We start from the raw sequence: 19,015 nt of genomic DNA on the forward strand, positions 1-19,015 counted from the left end.
ATTATTGTTGAGTTGCCAAGTTGGTTGTTTTGAATAATTCTTTTTCCTCCATAAATCTCCTCCAGATATTATTATTATTATTATTATTATTATTATTATTATTATTATCTGGATTTTTGTGACTTGAAGTTGAAATTGTTTGCCTTGCGAGAAGGAGGTACGCTATTGGGAAAACTCCACAAATCCCTTACTGCTCAAAATCGCAACAATCTCATTATTCAGGGCTTTATGTCGCCAAGAACTAAGACATTAAGGTCCGCTGGAATGGAAACAGACATTTGCATTTTATAGGATTCTGATACAGGGCTCTGGAAAATGGTCCCTTAGCGGAAAGCTCAAAGCAAGCTTTAGAATCTGTTATGTCCTTACAGTGCTCAGTCCATATGTTAGTGTAATGTTCTTTTGCCTCATCTTGTGATCATATGTGAACATGTGATGTAGTATTTTCAGGTCAGATCATTGTACCTCAGTAAAACATGTAAACAAATATGGACACACGCACATAAAAATGGAAAGACATCTCGCATGGGAACAGGTGGGACATCCAAATTAAGCGTAGCTCTGTAGCTGCCTTTCTCCTGACCAACACTGCTTCCTCTGTCACATACGAAAAGCCTGACAGACAACTGTGAAGTTAAGTGTTTCTAGACACACCACCCACCTCAAGAGTAGCTATGTAGAGATGGAGGGAGGGAGAGTTAAAGGAACAGACTAATAGGTCTGATGAAACTGTGAATGAATCGATGTGGTTATAGGAAGTGCAGGATGCCTCACTTCCTGTTAAGCTCTACTACACACATCTTGCCCAACGCCCCCCCCCCCCCGCTACTCACTGATGCATTCTTTCTAAAAATGTGTTTCTCTGTTACATGATGTCTTTATAATTGTTGTCGTATGAATTGCAGTATTACCATAATAAATTATGTAGATTCTGAAATACTGTTGAGTTTTCATTTGGTTGAGCATTAACTTTTTAACAGTTCTATTTATGTAAAGCCAAACATTTTATAAGCCTTTCTAGTTTTACATCTACTCATGTCTACTCAGCTGAGGAGTTGCCACTTGATTTCCACAGTTAACACAAAACTCAACATTTTGCTCTTGATCTTAATTTATTTATATACAATTTCTTTAAATTTCTTATTAGATAATTGTGGAGTGAAGGTGGCCCGTGTGTGTGTGTGTGTGTGATTTTGGAATAGCCTATCTAGCAGTAACCTGATCTCCAGTCCCCTGCAGGCACTTCGATTTCTCTCCCCAAAATAACCATACTCCCCATACTAATACTTCATAGGGCACAGTACAGGCTTAACTAATGCTTCTGGCATATGACACAGGGAAGCGGTCAGAAAACGTGAGGTGATAACTAAGGGATCCCCACTCATGTCTTTCTCTACATTCTAGTTTATTATCTACTGCAAGAACCAAGGCTAGTTACACACATCTACCGCCCAGGATTGACCTGTGGATCCGTGGATCTCAACACCCTGTTAGAACCTGTAACTCATCTCTCACTGTGTAGGAGTGTATACGTCGTTACTGAAGCTGGACTAAATTAATCTGAACAGGGTAAGTCAGCTTGTCATTCTTTTGGTGGAAGATCGTTTGTATGGTTTTCGGTTGTGATTTGTTGGAACATCATTCTGAGGAATACAACCCTTACACACCAGATCATGCAATAATATATTTTAAATTAGGCAAATAACAATATATTCAGTTTGCCTTGAAGGTGTCTCTAATGTAGAGGGCAATTTGTCTCTCAAGAGTTGTTGATATGGAAAACTTTACTAAACAGATATTCATTAGACTTCTCTCCTTAAATAATGTATTGATAACTGAACTTTGCAATGGTCTGTAAACATTGGTCTGTAATATTTCTCCCCTTAAATTATGTGTTTGTTAATTGAATGTTATGATGGTGTGTGTGTTGTTTGTATGTGTGTGTGTGTTTGTGCTCTGATGCACTTCAGACCATGATGTCTGATGAGTACTTGGTAGAATGCAAAATAGATGATGATGAAAATGAGGATGATGAAGAGATGAAGAATATCCATTCCTGTCCAACTCCACCAACACAGTTCACTTCTGCATCCCAGAACTCCCTCATCTATGCTGAAAGTAGGGACCCCTTTGGAGTCAACAGTCATTTGAAGGTAAGACCGCATGACTGGGGGATTTAATTACATACACAATAAAAAACAGGCATATTAACATTTATTAAGAGGTGCTTAGAGTCAGGTCTTTTCTTTTTTTTTTTTTGCATTACCCAGGAAGTAACGGTAGTTGAAGATATTTGAAGATACATTTGCGCACCCTTTCTCATCAGCTACTGGTCTGTCTTTGTTTCGTTCTTTCTTCATGGTGGTGTAGGTAGATTTCAGTGATGTTTTGGCAGAGCCTGCATCCACACACAGTTATGATCGCGTTTGGGTGTACAGTGGCATTGGGTTTGAGGCCGTGCGGATCTGGAGCTACCGCTGCCTCACCACGCTGTGTGCTGTCCCTGTCTCTTGCCTCTCGGGCTGCCTCTTCGCCCTGCTGGCCTTTTTGCACATCTGGTAAGTTACCAGAAGTCATAACCAGCAGTTTAATGGCTCAAAAGTGTTTCGTTTGTCTAACGTACAAGTTTCTCACATTTTTGCTCAATTTTCCTCTTTCTCAGGTGCGTAATTCCCTGTGTACAAGTGTGTCACACCTGTTTGCCTTGCGTGAGGTCACTGTGGACGAGTGCTGTGAATATCTTCATAGTGCCACTCTGCACGTCGGTCGCTCGCTGCTGTAGTGGCATTTACATATTACTTTCCCAAGACTGATACAAACGTGATGAAAGAATACACTCCAAAACATCCCAGCCCTTTGTCTTATGTATGTCGATACTTGATTATGATACAATAACAATTATTAAATAAATATAGAATCTTATGGTTTAGAGTTATTTAGAGTAATCCTTAAACATATGTGTGCCACTTGAATTAATGTATGTGAACTTGTGTAAACTTAATGTTTTATACCTGTCATATTGTAAACAGCATTAACACTACTATCAGCTTCAACTATAGAAAGAAAATCACACAACTTGATATTTTATCAACTGTTGTATGCAAGAAATACACCCCCAGTTTTAATTTTGAATCGCTTTTTTGTATGTTTTATTATTGTTTGTGTTTTATATGTATTACAGTAAAATTCCATAGCATTTTGGCATTAATCAGAAATATTTATTTTGTGGTACACCCATATTCTCTTCCAAAAAAACCAAAACAAAACAAAAACCCAAAACAAAAACCTCAATCAGAAATACGCAACTGAATGACCATCATGGAAGTTTCTATGATTTCTAAAATGAAATATATTAATTATGTGCTAAATGGGACAAGCTGTGCTGTATCTTGAAGCCTGAAATTTCAGATCTTTAGAGCTAGCTCTCTCTGTATACAACATACAACAGTATACAACATCTGATACTGAGATCAGACTATAGCTTTTAGCATCTAGTCTCACCACATCTTTCAGGCCAGGTTTTAGTACAGCAATTATACTGTCAAAGCTGGTTCAGTACAATAAACAAAAACAAAAAACAAACATAAAAACCCTTGAAATTGGCTCTTGAAGTAGGGTCACTGTCTAGACATGCTCAGAATAATAATGATGTTTCCAGGTGATACTAGTATTGTATCTACAGTTGTATATGTATATTTTAGCATATTATAGTTATTTAACTTTTTAGCATTAGCATATTACAGTTTGAAATAAGATGTAGCGAGTGTTTCTTTTGGATCTCTTTAGGGGAATTTAAATCATTTAATTTTAGAAAATTATGGTTAATTGTTTTTATATTATTAATTTGTTCATGAATTTTATATATATAAATTGCTTGGGCATAGTGATTTTACATTTACCGTACACTCCAATACAAATTCTTTATTATGGGGTATGCCTGTACATCATGGGCATAAACAATTTTAAACAATTGTAGACCAATTTCAAATATTTTTATCCTATCGGCAAAATTTGTTTTCTACTCAGTTATTTCAATTATATGATTGTCTCAATTCCAATACCTTAAATCTGATTTTGGGACTCGTTATAGTGCAGAAAGAGCACTTCTTGATGTTTCCGATAATCTTAGAGTGAATTTAGATGCAGGTAACCTATTTATACAGTGTTTTTTTTGTAGCTCTGCTTTTGATATAGTAAACCACATATTCTTTCATCAACTATAAAACTGGGTTGGCTTCACACCAAACCTACCTGAGAGGCCGTGAATAGGAATAAAATATTGCCTTGTGGAGTTCCTCAAGGTTCAATCCTGGTATCAGCAATAAATATTTAATCTGTACATGCTCCTGTTAGTCAGGATAATTCATAAATACAACATTTCTTTCCACCAGTATGCAGATGATATGGACCGTGGAAGGTCCATCGACTCCATATTTAATTGCCTATAGGACATCATATCCTGGATGTGTCGCTGTGTTCTGCAGCCTAAACAAACCCAAAACCATATAAGTTAGTCCATCACAACTTTCTTCCAACAGCTGACAGCAAAATACGTAACCCTCTCTTTTATTTTTATCTTAATGTATTGTGTCATTTTTCTGCTGTGTTGTTCTTTGCTTTATATTTCAGCTTCTTCTTTATCTCTATTTATTTGATTTAATTTTATTCCTACTGTACCCTTCTGTAAAATAAAAAGAGCTATATAAATAAAACTTCTTCTTCCTCCTCTTCTTGCTATTAGTAGTAGCAGCATGAACAACAAACAAAAACGTTCTATTCACAAAACAGTCCATGAAAGCAAAAGCTAAATGAATGAAATAGCAGTATAAGCGTTCACTCCAAAGATTATCTGGGGACAAGTGCTCAGCTGTTGAGGATTATGGTGAGAAGATGAAAAGGGCAAAAGGCGTAGCTGGTCCTGTTTTAGCAGCTACTGCGGGTGAAGTGTAGGGACACGTGTGGGTATGAGAGCGAAAAGCAGTGGTGTTGAATGAGGATGTATGATGCAGACAACCCCCCCCCCCCCAAAAAACCTAGAAAAACACACTTGAATTCCAAATTGTTATCAATGGGACTGCATGGCCATGAAACAGATATGTACCTCATCTACGAATCTACGACCAGGAACGTTGCTCAAATCTTATTTTAAAAGGTCAGATTTTAGTTTTTATTCTGATAAAGTATGCCTTATAGACAAAACAAAGGAATTGCGGCACTTCCCCCAATTTATTTTCAATGTATCTGAAAGCAGAAGGACAGCGCAGATTGTCCAGTGGAGTGCACTGAACTTCTGTCATGTAACATGGATAGTACTGCTGAGCCAGCGTGAGGCAGATAACTGAAAGCTGCTGCCCTCTAGTGGTCTAGTTATACAAACCATACGTCAGACTGGAGAAAATCTCAATGTAGCTTTTGACAGCCACGAATAATGTAAACAGGTAATCTTGCCTCCTCATCAGTACTACGAATAGATGGAAGCAAATGAATCACCCGCAGAGTATACTTAAATGTTGGAGCCTGTCTAAATAACACATGCTGGCATAGGATAGATGATGTGGAGTGCAGCTTCTTTAGTAGACACTAAAAAAGAGCGCACAGACATTAACATGGGATCATGTGGGGGAAAGGTAATAGCTAAATAGACCCTTATGTGCTAGTGTATGGGCCCTGATACCCTGAATAGATTATTAGAAACCCATTTAAACTTGGATAGAGCTGCCAAACAGAGGTGTCACAGATAACATGCCAACTTGTGTCTCTGACACAAAATCATAACACAATGGCATCATCAGACATGACTGCAGTGAACCATGTTATTCTGTGCTGCCACCTAGCAGCTGTGCTTTCTTCAGCCTTATGCACGCTGTTCCGACAGTTGTAGGAATGGGGAGAATAGAGACACCTATCTGTGTGCAATAAAAAAAAAATCCCGACTCACCCTCCTCCAGGATTCTCTACCAGAGACCTGGGAGCTTGAGGGTCCTGTGTACCATCTTAACCGTTCCCAGGACTGCACATATCTGGACCTGGACAGAGACTTTGATACTGGGATCTGCTAGAGCCACCGTCCTAGTTTAAGGGTCACAGCCCGTATGCTCCGATTTTATATATACACTATATTGCCAAACGTATTCACTCACCCATCCAAATAATTGAATTCAGGTTTTCCAATCACTTCCATGGCCACAGGTGTATAAAACCAAGCATCTAGGCATGCAGACTGCTTCGACAAACATTTGGGAAAAAATGGGTTGCACTCAGGAGCTCAGTGAATTCCAGCGTGGTACCGTGATAGGATGCCACCTGTGCAACAAGTCCAGTCGTTAAATTTCCTCGCTACTAAATATTCCAGAGTCAACTGTCAGTGGTATTATAACAAAGTGGAAGTGATTGGGAATGACAGCAACACAACCATGAAGTTGTAGGCCACGTAAAATGACAAGAACAGTGCGTAGAGAGCTTCACGAAATGGGTTTCCATGACTGAGCAGCTGCATCCAAGCCTTACATCACCAACTGCAATGTAAAGCTTCGGATGCAGTGGTGTAATGGTCAAAAATTCCCATAAACACACTCCTAAACCTAGCTGAAACTGTTATAGCTGCAAAGGGTGGGCCGACATATATTACTGATGTAATGTAGCTAGGCCTAGCTAACCTTCAATAGGATGCGCCGACCCGAGCCGCTTACCTTCAGCAAGCCAATCTGCGAGGTCCATGAAGTAAAACACACGTTCCGCCATCCGGGAACGTGAAGTGACGTCCGTTCTCATTGGCTACGGCATGCTGGCTGGCTGTGTGATGAAGTGCGGAAGAAATAAGGGGGAATTCCTGATAAATACATTTACTTTGGTCGGGCTCTACCTACCCAAATGTAGGCAGAAGGGTCTGTTAATGGGGGGAGTTACACCGAAGATGGTAACGTTAGTAGAACTGACAGCTGGGTGTTAACCCCTGTTTTTATCGTAGCTGCTGTTTGTGCTGTTTGTCAGCGCTTTTCGTAGACCTCAACAAGTCTTCCGGAGTCGGACAGCGTTAACTTAGCTCTTTGGTTTGCTAGCTTAGCTCTCTAGCTTAGGAGGAAAGTGATTTGAAACGCGCATTAGGACATCAAGGTAAGGTTACCCTATTTCTTTTTTGGAGTCGTGTTACCTAGCTGGCGTTACCTACCTACCTACCTACCTACCTGTGCATTTTAGATATTAGCTAAACTATGTTTTTTCGCCTCATTGCGAAAAATGACCAGGGTGTCTGGCATTATTCTTCATTAACGTTAACTATCTAGATGGGGATAGCTTACCTGTCTTGTTGACACACTAGCTAGCTTCGCTACTTAGACAGTTAGCGGTTAGCTAACCTAACCTAGCTAGGTAGCTTAGTACTAATTAGCTGGCTAGCTGGCTAGTTGAAAACATAAGCTATCTGAACTTCAGGAACGAGTGTGTGTTGAGAAATGTCATGGTGGTAGACAGGAATACATGGCAAAAATATTTTTTAAACGTACTTGCGGCCATAAATTAACCTTAAGTAACATTTTATGTGTTGCTGTCACTGGAAAGCTTTGTGGTAGTAAGTTAGCTAGCTAGATAATATAATGGCCAAGTGTTTACCACACTGAAGTAAACGATCTATTGCTTTTAGCTAATTTATTCATTACAGTTGTTGCCATTATGCTTGACAGTAAAGGGAAATCTAGCACTATGACTGCCAGCGAATCGTTATTATTTTGCTGACCTTTCTGTCATAGGTCATGGTTCAGCCCCAGCCCCACGGGGACAGTGCCTTGCAGTGGGAGATGACTGGAGAGGAGGCTATAGGCACTAGCAGTCAAGGTTCACTTGTGGCTAGTTCACAAGCATCACTAAGGGTACCACCTGAACTAGCTGGAAACGAGGTGGTCCACAGACTTTTGGCAGACAACAACCAATTACGAGGTAAAGTAAACCATACCATAGTTCTCTTCTTTGGCTTGCAGTAATTTTTCATATCAATATGAGAAATGACCTCTTATCTTACAGAGGCACTAAAGCGCAGTAATGATGCCCTCAAAGACCGCTGCGAAGAGATGGAGGGTTGGCAGCGGAGATCGAGGGAAGAGAGAGAGTTTCTTGCTTGTAAATTTCGTGAGGCTCGGGCTTTGGTGGAGCGACTGGCTCAGGAGAACCAGAGTCTGTTGGGCAAGCTCAAGCACAGCCAAACAGCAGCTCAAATTGATGGCACCGCAGAGACCGGAAGCCAAGTTCAGAACCAAGTGGGTTCCAATACAGAGATTAATGGACTGACCAATTCTCCTGAAGTAGGTTTATATAGATATTCTCAAAAATCTGCTTTGAATTATTTCATTTAGATGTTAAACAGCATTACATTTCTATATAACATTATAATAGATTGTTTATTCATGATTTTTAATTTTTCTCCAGGCTTTAGATGAGCCTACAGGGAAAGGCATCACAGAGCGAGACACTGACACACGGGCAATTCCTCGAAGTTTGGTAAAGCACACCTTCTGCTATATGCTATAAAAACTCATTAAATTAGTTATCCATGTGCATGCCCTTGTGTGCGTGTTTGTATATTTGCAGGGCAAAAATGTCCTGACTATGTAGAAAAAAGTCTAAGTATCTCAATAACAAAATGTTTTAGTTACTGACATTGAGGAGGTTTAGGGTTAGACTTATTAGGGTCTTAAGCTATTATATACAGGTAGTTATATAATGTGTGTGTGTGTGTGCGTATATATGTGTGTGTGTGTGTGTGTGTGTGTGTGTGTGTGTGTGCGCGCGCATTGTAAAAACAAGTGTGTGTATGTGTTTAGGCATCTAGTAGGAATAACTCCATCAGTAGTTGCGCTTCCAGTATGTGTGACAGCCTGCCCTGTAGTGAAGGGCAGGGCTGGCTCAAGGCAGAGGGCAGGGCCTGTCAGGTGAGCCCCTCACCACTCTGCCAACCCCTTAACCTAGACAATTCCACAATGATGCTCGGTTTTCTTTTAGGTTGCTGCCTGTTACTCTCTCTCCTTTGACTATTACAGAAGATTTTGCTGGGTATCTTTACCACTCTTGTAGATCTACTGCCCTGCAAAGTGTACTTCCAGTTCTAATCCAAGCCTGATTAGTTGGATCAACAGTATTTGACTGCTTTTTAAACTGAACTATGCAGGATAGTACCCCTGTCCCTGTACCCCAAATACCATGTCATTTTGCTGGGTTTTGTTTTTACTTAATTACTGCACCAATCACCTGTGAGGATTTCTGGTCATCAGGGTCTGGAGGTTCTTTAGCTTCATTACTACATTTACAGCTTTCCACTGACTGCACGCGCAGGCTTGGTAAATGGCTGAGTGCAATGCATGTGTCCTCCATGTTACTGCTAATGTAATGGTTCCCTCTGAGACACCGTAGGACAAAGACCAAAGCACACTCAGCCAAAAAAGGATCAATATTTTGGTGTGCTTTTTGGCTTTAGAGTATTAAGTATATTGGGCTGGTTTTGCTGACTCTGTGCATCCCTGTGTTCTGTAGCCTATCGAAGGTTCTAATGAATTCTTGAGGCTGCTGAAGAGTCACAAAGACAAACTGGAGGAGGGAATGAGGGACCTGAGGAGAAGAAATAATGACCTGGAGAGAGAGAAGACGGAGATCGAGAAGGAAAGGGAGGAGCTCCGCCTTCGATTGTCGCAGCTCTCTCAGGTAGCAGCTCCCTGGCAGCTCTCTCGTCTTAATTTTATATATTCTGAACAGAGCTGCAGAACTGGTTACTATATTCATTCTTAACATCCCCTGTGTTGTGAGTTGTCAATAGTTTTATAGGTATCGGTTTCTCCCACAGTGCATCAGTCAAACTGGTCTCTAAATTTGGAAAGCACTGTTCTCCACATTGTAATAAAAGATATTGGAAGTTTGCTTGGAAAAAAAAAAGGTCTGGTTCTTCTTTTAGAGTGCTGTGATAATGGAGGAGACGGTTCAGAAAAATGCTTTTACGGTCCCCATAGAAAGGTAATGTCCTGCCTCCATCCTACATCTTGCTCTACACAGTCCTTCTGAGATAGCAAAGCAGTGAGGACTTCATTATACAAACTCTAGACAGCACGTGTGGGTTCAGCATTTAGAGAATGGCAGCATCTCCTTGCTTTGCTCATATTTACCGTAAATAGATCTGGGTGCTTTGCTGTTGACTGTCACTGACTAAAATCCTCTTGACCCTCTGCCTCATGTGACTGCTTAGCTCACACCTGGCTAAACTAACAGAGCAGCTTCAAGCTACACAAGGCAGGTGAGGGGAGCAGTGTCTCACTGTATGTGTGCATGCACACTACCTCTTACCCCCTTGTTCAGTCACCCATGGTCCCCTGAGCATGTTGTGTAGGGTTTTTGTTTTTGTTTTTTTAAATGTTTTTTTATAAACACTATTCAAATAAGGAAGATGCATTGCTGAAAATAGATGTGGGCTGCCTCTTCTGATTCCCATCAACTCTTGTGTGGTTTGTGGTGTAGGTATAAAGAGCTCCAGGAAAAACTGAACATTCTCCAGCAGAACTCAATTCAAAGGGACAGGAATGAGGCTCTGCTCAAGCAAAAGGAGAAGGACTATGTTCAGGTACACAAACAGGCTCTGTTCCTTCATGCAAAGCACAGACAGCTTTTTGTCCTTCATGTCCCTCATTGTCCTTCTCTTATATACCATGGCTGCTCTTATTCAGGTCTATAGTTATTTTGTTTTTTGTTTTTTTTTTTCCTTTTTTTTCTGTGCAGCTGACTAAGGACATCGAGGCCCTGAGGGCACAGGTCACGTCTCTGGTTGGTGAGCTACACGAGCGGCAGACCTGCCTCAACAAGTGTGAAGAGGAGAAAAACTGCCTGGAGGAAAAGTTAGTTGAGCTCGTCCAAGTGCCTGGGGCACTTGGGTCCATGGCAGGCCAGAACGAGGCAAAGCGGGGTGGTTTTCAGGGCATCTGAGTGCATGCCTTTATTTCCTTTCAGGCTGTGCAGTAAGACGGAGGACCTGCAGATTCTGGAACGGGAGATGGAGCAGCAGAAGAAGCAGCACTGCGTGACCGTGGACAAGTTCTTGCTGCAGACGCAGAACCTGGAGGCTGCGCTCAAGAACGAGCGTCTCGTCATTGTGGAGGAGAAGTAAGGCGCTCTACTGGCCCAGAGAGCCTGAGCCCAGCCATGGGCGGAGCCATTAGTGCTGACCAGCTTTTGCTTATTTTTATCTATCCTGAGATGAAGACTCTTAATTGATTCCTTTTCCTTGCTAACAGGAGGAAGCTCGCCCAGCTACAGCATGCATACACCTGTCTGTTTCAGGACTACGACAACAAGCTGAAAAACGAGCAAGCCAATTCAAGGGTGCGTGAGTCCTGGTTTTGGCCAGCGCTGTTGCCGCTTCTTACAGCTCATGTAATAATACTCATATACATACTATAAATGAATTGCGGTTGGAGAGATTAAGGAAGTAGGTCTTTTGATGCCCTCACCATGTCAGGTGGTGGGAAATGTTTAATTCCTTTCTGTGTGTGCATGTGTGTTCAATGGCAGGGTGGCGAAACGGAGACTCTTATTAACAGGCTGGACGAAGCCGAGAAAGCCCTGGCATTGAAACAGGCCCACATTGACAAACTCAAGGAGGAAGTGGAGCAGCAGAGGGCCCTGCAGGAGACCATTCAAGTGCTCACGGCACAGGTCAGCACCACAGAGAACACAAGGAACTTGCACTCTTGCTTATGTAAACAAACCTACCTTTCCCATCAGCTCAAGCTGTCTGCACTGAATTTTCCTTAGCAAGTTGATCTTTTGGAATTTACCTAGCTTGGTGTCTGAACTGATTAATATAGAATATGGAGGAGAAAATGCTGATGTGGGTGTTTTAAAGTAGAGAAGTCTCCTGGTACCAACCATTATGGTGTTGGAACCTTAGTATAGAATATGCTAAGGGTAACAGGGTTTCACTAGGTCCACCAAAAGTGCATTAAAAGTGCAAAGTCTTAAGCATGCATGCGGGCTTACTGTAGACCAGCATTTGATTACTGCTGTTGTGTATTTGATGACTGCAACAACTGGAAATGCACAAGGACAAGGAGTATTACACGTACAATTCGCTTATTGTGAAGGGTGCAGACCCTTCTTCTGATGTCTGAGACTATAATTAATGGCTTGCTTTTAATGGTAAAGCCCAGTGCCATTCTGGGAGGGATGTTTCAATTGTAGTTTGCTGCGAGTTACCAGTGAAGCTTAATTAGAAAAAAGCAGATGATATTTAGTTCAGGTTTGAATGCTGTGCATTGCAAAAAAAAAACCCACCAATTACCACCAGTAAATGCCCTAGGATAGGTGCTCACGGCAACACTGACAACTTTCCCTTTTGTGACTGTCAACCTGTTTAAAAATGTCATGCAGGCTAAGTGAGGAAATTTGTGATGACTATTGTATGTGGGTTTGGGAATGATTAAACATGTTTTGCATATACTCTTAGATCTGTGTGGTCGGTGGTTAGGAGACCCTGTGGTGCTTTTTGGAGTGCACAGTGTATTTACAGTGGGTTCACACGCCTAAAGGCTGTGTGTGGTCTGGTTACCAGTAAACAGGTCGGGTTAGGGGTTGTGACGTTGAGGTGAATTTCCTCTGTTTTACAGCCTTTGATGGTTTTTGATATTAAGAGGTTTTTTTCCCCATCTGGACATAGTGTTTATGCAATATTTTATCACAAAAGAAATGACAGACAAAATACAAAATGATAACCCTTATATGAAATGCTTTTTTAATTTTACTGTATTTAAAAAGATTTACTGTTGAAGCTAGTAGACAGAGATACTAGCGACACCATGGTCAGGGGTTTGAGCCCCAGGGAGTACATATATCATCATACTGATTAACATGTATGTTGTAAATGTATTAAATGTCTCATAAGGTCCAAAAAGAAGATTTCCTATAGATGCAGTTTACAGTGCTTCCCAGCTAGGTACAAAACATTATGCACACTGTTGACATGCAGACACACACTCATTGTCCACTTTCTGGCATTTTATACTGGTATGTAGTAGGCAGCTTTGCCTACTGCACTCCATTTAAAGTTGTAATAGATGGGGGTTTTTTTTGTTTGTTTGTTTTTTGCTAATGCTGAGTTTAATCATGTTTAGTCATTTTACTGACTGTAGGTCAAATCAGCCGAGTATGAAATGATGGTGGTAAAGTCGCTTCTTGGTACTGAATCAGCATTCAGAGTGGTAATTCTTGCGGTGGATTTATTGCTGAACAAAGTGAAGTTGATGCACATCCAAAAGTAAAAAGGATTTAAAAGTGGGACAAGCAACAAGCATACATATTTCCCTGTTGAATGTTCTCAGAAGTTGGAGACACATTTCCTGTGGTGTACGTTTGTTAATTTGAACGCACAGCCATTATGACCTGGGTAGGAAGGGACACTGGGCTTGGAGCCAGGCAGTGAAAATTCATTTGTATGAACATACAAATGTGTTTAATAAACACACATAACTAAGGATGCTGAATTTACTAATTACTACAGAGTAGGATTTATACAAAACACAATGTTGATTCTAGACTATTATGGTTGCACAAAATATAATGGTATTATATTAGACTACATCTAATATAGATTATTAGACTACATCAGTATGATTTAATCTTTATAAAGTACATACTAGTGAGAAACCATTTATTACACATTGAATATGCTGATTATTCATGTATTAATAAGTACACACTACTCAAAATCATTGATTTATTGGGACCATCCTTCTAATGGAGTTGCCAAAATGAAGATATTAGCTGGATGTATGTAAAAAGCACCTCATTGAACTGGACTGTAACTTACTCAGTTAGCAAGCAGGAAATTCTCCACAAGGTGGTGGTGTCACAGTGGTGCTTTACATCAATGACACTGCCCTTATGTTAAGAAACTGTTTATGCAAACAAATATGGGTAAAGCATAAACTGACTGGGCACTTTGTAAATTGTGTGCACCCCTCCCAAAAAAAGCTTTCACAGTGAAGACCCATTTTGTCAGAAAGCTTGTACTAAGGCTTGCATGTATGAGCACTTCAAAGAACATGCGCAGTGTGCAAGTTACTTGTATATTGTGGTATGTGGCCAGACATGGCCGGCAAAACATGCTACTTGTGCTTTTTCTAGTTAATCTAACATACACCATTTACTCACTCCTGTACTGTTTAATGGGAAACTTGAGACCCGTTTGAAAACATCCCCAACACATGCACTTCTCCACTTGCATTTGTCCTCATTCTCAGGCGGAAATCTACAAGTTAGACTTCCAGGCAGAGAGGGAGGCCAGAGAGAAGCTCCACCAGAAGAAGGAGGATCTGCAGGAAAAGTTGAGCCAGGCGCTGGCTGAAATCAACCTGCTCAAGCAGGAGAAGATGCAGCAGAGACACACGGACAACTACAGAGGGGTTGTTCTGCCTGCTCCAGGTACACGGTGCCTCTCATCTCCCACCTCTATCCACACGTGAAAAAGACTGCTTATAACTCAAATGTTTTTGCCTTTTTCCGGTCACCGACTCTGTTCTTTTGCGCTACAACAGCACCGTTCCAGGGGCCGGTGATTTCACAGCCAAACCGGCTTCTTCCCGAGGTGCAGCCAGACTACCGATGCCCTAAATGTCAGTACCAAGCGCCAGACATGGACACCCTGCAGATTCATGTGATGGACTGTATTCAGTGAGAAGAGGGGAGGCCTGACCTGGCCTGACAGTGGGCCGACAGTATTGTTCAGAGGCACAATGCCATCACAACAGCTTACTTCATTGATGCAGTCGAGCGACAAACACTTAAAACACACAAGACAACAAAAATGGGTGAAGAGATCACTCTGTCGCATGTAAACTTTGACCTTTGCAACCAAGGAGCAAAAAAATATAAACAGGAGACTGGACAGACGTTTAATTTTGGGGAAATGAAACTCTCCAGTGTTCAATTTACCATGGTGTAGTAGTTCTGTTAGGAAAAAGGATCTGTACTCCATCTTGTTGACAGCATAACGTAATGTACTGCACAAGTGAATGTGTTTGTTTTTGCTGTACAGCATATGTCTATCAGTGAATGTTCCCTTTATAATTGTGGTATTTGTTCCCCTCAGTGTATGGGTTATTTGGGGATTCATGCCTGTCTGCTTGGACAAATGAACACAAATACTTTGTACAGACTATTGTTACGGAGAGATTTAAAGAATTAAAAAACACTGTGTTTGTGTGTCTGTGTCTGTGTCTAATGCACAAGAACTCATCATAACGAAGCACCATCGATCTTTTTGTTAATGTGGAAAGCTGCAATACTGGAGGATCTCGCCGGAGGTCACACTCCAAAACCGCCGGCTACGTTCGCTAAAAACCTGACGTGTCTGTCCATGCTTCATTGGGGTAGTGCAGTGATTGGTCTTTCGCAAAGTTTGAGGTTCTAGCTTCCCACAACCCAGTAAGGAGCGAAATGATGCGAATAATTGCAGCTATTTTGGCTCTTTGTCTAAGTCGATGTGCAGGTACGTTAGCGACATTTTTATGGCAGTCACGTTTGTTTATCTTTAGAAGCTTTAGTTCCAGGGTAGCAAGATAGCTAGCAAACCTTACGTTTAAACCAATTATCCAGGCAGGCTGTTCGTATCTAGAACAGCTAACTAGCTAACCTAGCTAGCCATGCACATCACCATATTTAGCTAGCGTGCCGTTTGTTTAACGCGAACGTTAGCTAACGTTATGTTTTACTCTAGGTTTAATCATATTATCTAAACTACACTATCTAAACCTGTCTCTGTAGCTTAACGTTAGCATGGAATGTCGTACACTGGTTAGCTAGCTCGGCTAACTAAAAAGCTCAATGAAGTCGGTCATTCTGAATCCGTGTCTTGGGTGACCCCACTTAAAAACTTGGCTCATAATGTCTGCTATAGCAGAAAGGGGGAAAAGGACGTTCTGGGAGTGGGAGCTGCCGGCTTCCGGCTTGACTGGATCCTTAAGTGGCCACCATGCATTCCCCTATACGTGTCGATATGTGTCTCCTCAGGTGAGACTTGCACAGACCCCGCCATCTCTACCTCATCTTACACAACAACTGATGCGGTCATCTCCTCAGAGACAGTCTTTATTGTTGAGCTCAGCCTGGCATGTGGGAATGGGGCACAGGTAAGGAATATTAAAAGTTGTAATTATGTTTGTACACTTTATTATGGCATAGACGTGGGTGACATTTCAAGTGAGTGGCTTATATTTCTGAATTGAAAATATTTACCAGCAGTAACTTGGTTTTAATTCATAAAGCACTAAAAGTATTCGCAAAACTGATTGGGGGAAAATAATGATTTTTTCCCCCCAGAAATTGAACAGAGTAAACTGCTTAATTTTAATAAATTCAGATTTCCTACAATTTGTTGGATAAAACTCTATTAAACCCTTTTAGGTTTACGCTTTCTGCTTTCAGTTAAAGAGAAATCAAGTGTACCCTATTGATTTATAGACTACTATGGGTATCCTATAGGAAAAAAAACATGTGAGATGTATGTTTGAACGGGAAAAGAGGAAGGGTTGTTGGGTTGGTGGTGTTTTGGTTTTTTTCCCCCAAATGCTTACGCTCAGATATATTTTAACTGGGCACTGAGTGCAGATGGCACAGATCTAATACCACAAACTGGAATCAGGTCGATATCAGCAAAAAAAAATAAAAATGCTGGATCAGATATTGGGAGGGACTTTAAGGAAACCTATCTAATGTCACAAATCCATCCTGGAAATAGCACAGCAGTACTTTGCACCAGGACACTGCAGGTCTCATGACAACAGCGAGGTTAGTCTGAGCACAGTTTAAATACAGATGTAGAGTTAAACTGCCGAGTTTTATTCACGTTCATGATTAAAGCATCAAATGCAAATACACATGTGCTTACAGATATGTGGTGATTGCTCTCATGTATTTTTGATAACCCAGTGTAGGGGAACAGGTTATCTGCCTTCTAGTGAACGCATTTAAATGAGACAAAAAAAACCCAAACATCTTAGCTCTGTTCACCTCTGCAGATCTGCATCAAACAGTGGTTTATTTATACGTTATTTTAAAAACATACTTGATGTTGTTTCCACTTTATCTGTGAAGTGAAAAAGGTTCAGGGTGTGGCAATGGAGAAAGCGCAGCAGAAAACTTCCCGAAACAGCCGGAGAATAATGACTGTGGCTTTTGTATATTTAAAAAATTAAGCAATTAACTAATGGTTATAGGGTTGTGTTGTCACATTAACCATGATTGAGTGTATTGCTTATTTTACAGTGACTTAAGACCACATTGTCTATATAGATGTTCTATATAGTATTGTTCTTTTCTGTTATCAATAGCTTTTTAGATGCTTGAGAGTTAGTATCAAAGAAAAAAGCGCACTTCAGCAACAAACCTTTAACCTTTGCTTGAACAAATGCACCTCTCTCTCTCCCACAACTAGAGTGTTGCCCTTTATGCAGATGTCAATGGCAACCAGTTTCCTGTGACCAGAGGCCAGGACGTTGGGAAGTATCAGGTTTAATTTCCATGTTTATGCTTTTGCTAAACCCATACAGAGTGTGTAGCCAGCAACTTTTCCACAGCTGAGCATAATTAACCCAAGTGGATCTTGTGTGCAGGTGTCCTGGAGTGTTCCCCACAAGCAGGCCAGCTCGGGCACACACCATGTCAAGTTCTTTGATGAGGAGTCCTTCAGTGCCCTGCGCAAGGTTTGATCTGTTTGTAAATTGTTCCTGGTAGGTGTCAGGCTGATGTATTTTTTGATAAATAGTTCTGATGCTAAACATTTTTGCCATTTCAGGCACAAAGAAATAATGAAGATGTTGAAGCCATTAAGCCCCTGTTTTCTGTCAATGTAGACCACAGAGTGAGTACATGTAATTAAATGAGTACTTAACATGCACCTCAAAATGTCATTTATCATTAAAAAAAAATGTGCAGTACTTTTAATGCTCCCTATTGAGAATATTGTATTGATCTGATGTTTTGGCATTTATAATCTTTATTTTTGTGGTGGTTCTTCCTACAGTGTCTACTTATAATTTTAACTCTGTTACTCTTTATTATAGGGTGCATGGAGTGGACCTTGGGTTTCCACTGAGGTGTTGGCTGCTGCTGTTGGCATTATTTTGTACTATCTGGCCTACAGCACTAAAGGTTCAATACAGGCATAAATATTTCAAGGGATAAATAGCAAAGAAGCAACTCAGACATGCACCAGGTGCCAATGAAGTACTTCTAGTTGTACCGCTGTGTTTTCACATCTAAGCCTGTGAGTAATTCCCTCACACTAAGAGGTTGTATAATACAGTTTGAATATTGCCTGTATAATAAGGGCCAATGTTGAGGCTATTCATCATCTCCTATGATACCTATTTTTCGAGGTCACATTCTGGCTTATGGGATGTTGGCACGTCAATGAAATTCATTGAATAAAACATTTTTCCCAAGTGTGTTTTTCTTGTGTTTTCTGCAGAATTTTTTTTACTGTGCAAACTCATTCCTATAAAGCCAATGTGTGAAAGTGAATTGGTTATCATTACACACTTTTGCCTGTAAATGATCGTAAATGAGTTAATGTTCAATTTGTGCATTTTAAATTCATTAGCTAATACCATAACAATTGTATAATATTCTTTAATATTGTGCATTAAGTATGAAGGTGACATCTCGGAGCATGACTCCATCTCAGAATGTGACTAGCCATCTCAGAGCATGATGTGATGAAAGGTCTGGTGTATACTTCCATTTTCAACCTTGTAGCACTGACCTCTGGTGATGAAGTGCTCGGAGAAAATAATCTCTAACCTCACTAGACCCTCTTCAATTTGCCTGTCGCAGTAATAAGTGCACCGATGGTGCCATCCTCTCCCACCTGGACGTCGGAAAGGGGAATTATGTATACCTGCTGTTCGTTACAGTTCAGCATTCAACACAGTTGTTCCCACCAGACCAAGCTTAGAGACCTGGTGCTATGCCACTCATTGTGTTCCTGGGTTCA

General features: G+C 40.8%; 3 protein-coding genes and 1 long non-coding RNA gene across 5 annotated transcripts; 3 read left to right on the plus strand and 1 right to left on the minus strand.

Moving 5' to 3' along the window:
* Positions 1-1,266: 1,266 nt before the first annotated feature.
* Positions 1,267-3,132, plus strand: zgc:158296 (uncharacterized protein LOC791212 homolog). The gene is made up of 4 exons (XM_027026946.2): positions 1,267-1,569; positions 1,971-2,153; positions 2,371-2,558; positions 2,663-3,132. Exons 2-4 carry the CDS (start codon positions 1,974-1,976, stop codon positions 2,811-2,813), a joined length of 519 nt encoding a protein of 172 aa, XP_026882747.1. The 5' UTR covers positions 1,267-1,569; positions 1,971-1,973; the 3' UTR covers positions 2,814-3,132.
* Positions 2,785-6,016, minus strand: LOC118240703. The gene is made up of 2 exons (XR_004775572.1): positions 5,939-6,016; positions 2,785-4,485 (listed from the first exon to the last, which is right to left on the minus strand). It is a non-coding gene; the product is annotated as an uncharacterized LOC118240703 (long non-coding RNA).
* A 745-nt stretch (positions 6,017-6,761) lies between these two features.
* Positions 6,762-15,225, plus strand: ikbkg (inhibitor of nuclear factor kappa B kinase regulatory subunit gamma). Of its 2 annotated transcripts, XM_027026972.2 has the most exons (14): positions 6,762-7,113; positions 7,746-7,932; positions 8,017-8,294; positions 8,419-8,490; positions 9,520-9,687; positions 9,935-9,993; positions 10,223-10,270; positions 10,492-10,594; positions 10,750-10,865; positions 10,978-11,130; positions 11,262-11,349; positions 11,539-11,682; positions 14,265-14,445; positions 14,559-15,225. In XM_027026972.2, the coding sequence occupies exons 2-14, from the start codon at positions 7,749-7,751 to the stop codon at positions 14,696-14,698; spliced, it is 1,734 nt and encodes a 577-aa protein (XP_026882773.1). In that variant the 5' UTR covers positions 6,762-7,113; positions 7,746-7,748; the 3' UTR covers positions 14,699-15,225. The 2 variants fall into 2 exon arrangements, with proteins under 2 accessions (XP_026882773.1, XP_026882774.1); XM_027026973.2 differs by lacking the exon at positions 10,223-10,270 and having other exon boundaries at positions 6,763-7,113.
* Positions 15,226-15,376: 151 nt separating this feature from the next.
* Positions 15,377-18,465, plus strand: ssr4 (signal sequence receptor, delta). Its single transcript, XM_027026945.2, has 6 exons — positions 15,377-15,511; positions 16,033-16,151; positions 17,456-17,530; positions 17,634-17,723; positions 17,816-17,881; positions 18,084-18,465. The coding sequence occupies exons 1-6, from the start codon at positions 15,460-15,462 to the stop codon at positions 18,186-18,188; spliced, it is 507 nt and encodes a 168-aa protein (XP_026882746.1). The 5' UTR covers positions 15,377-15,459; the 3' UTR covers positions 18,189-18,465.
* Positions 18,466-19,015: the final 550 nt, after the last annotated feature.

Source organism: Electrophorus electricus, chromosome 24 (genome assembly GCF_013358815.1).
Source record: "Electrophorus electricus isolate fEleEle1 chromosome 24, fEleEle1.pri, whole genome shotgun sequence".
NCBI classification, from domain to species: domain Eukaryota; kingdom Metazoa; phylum Chordata; class Actinopteri; order Gymnotiformes; family Gymnotidae; genus Electrophorus; species Electrophorus electricus.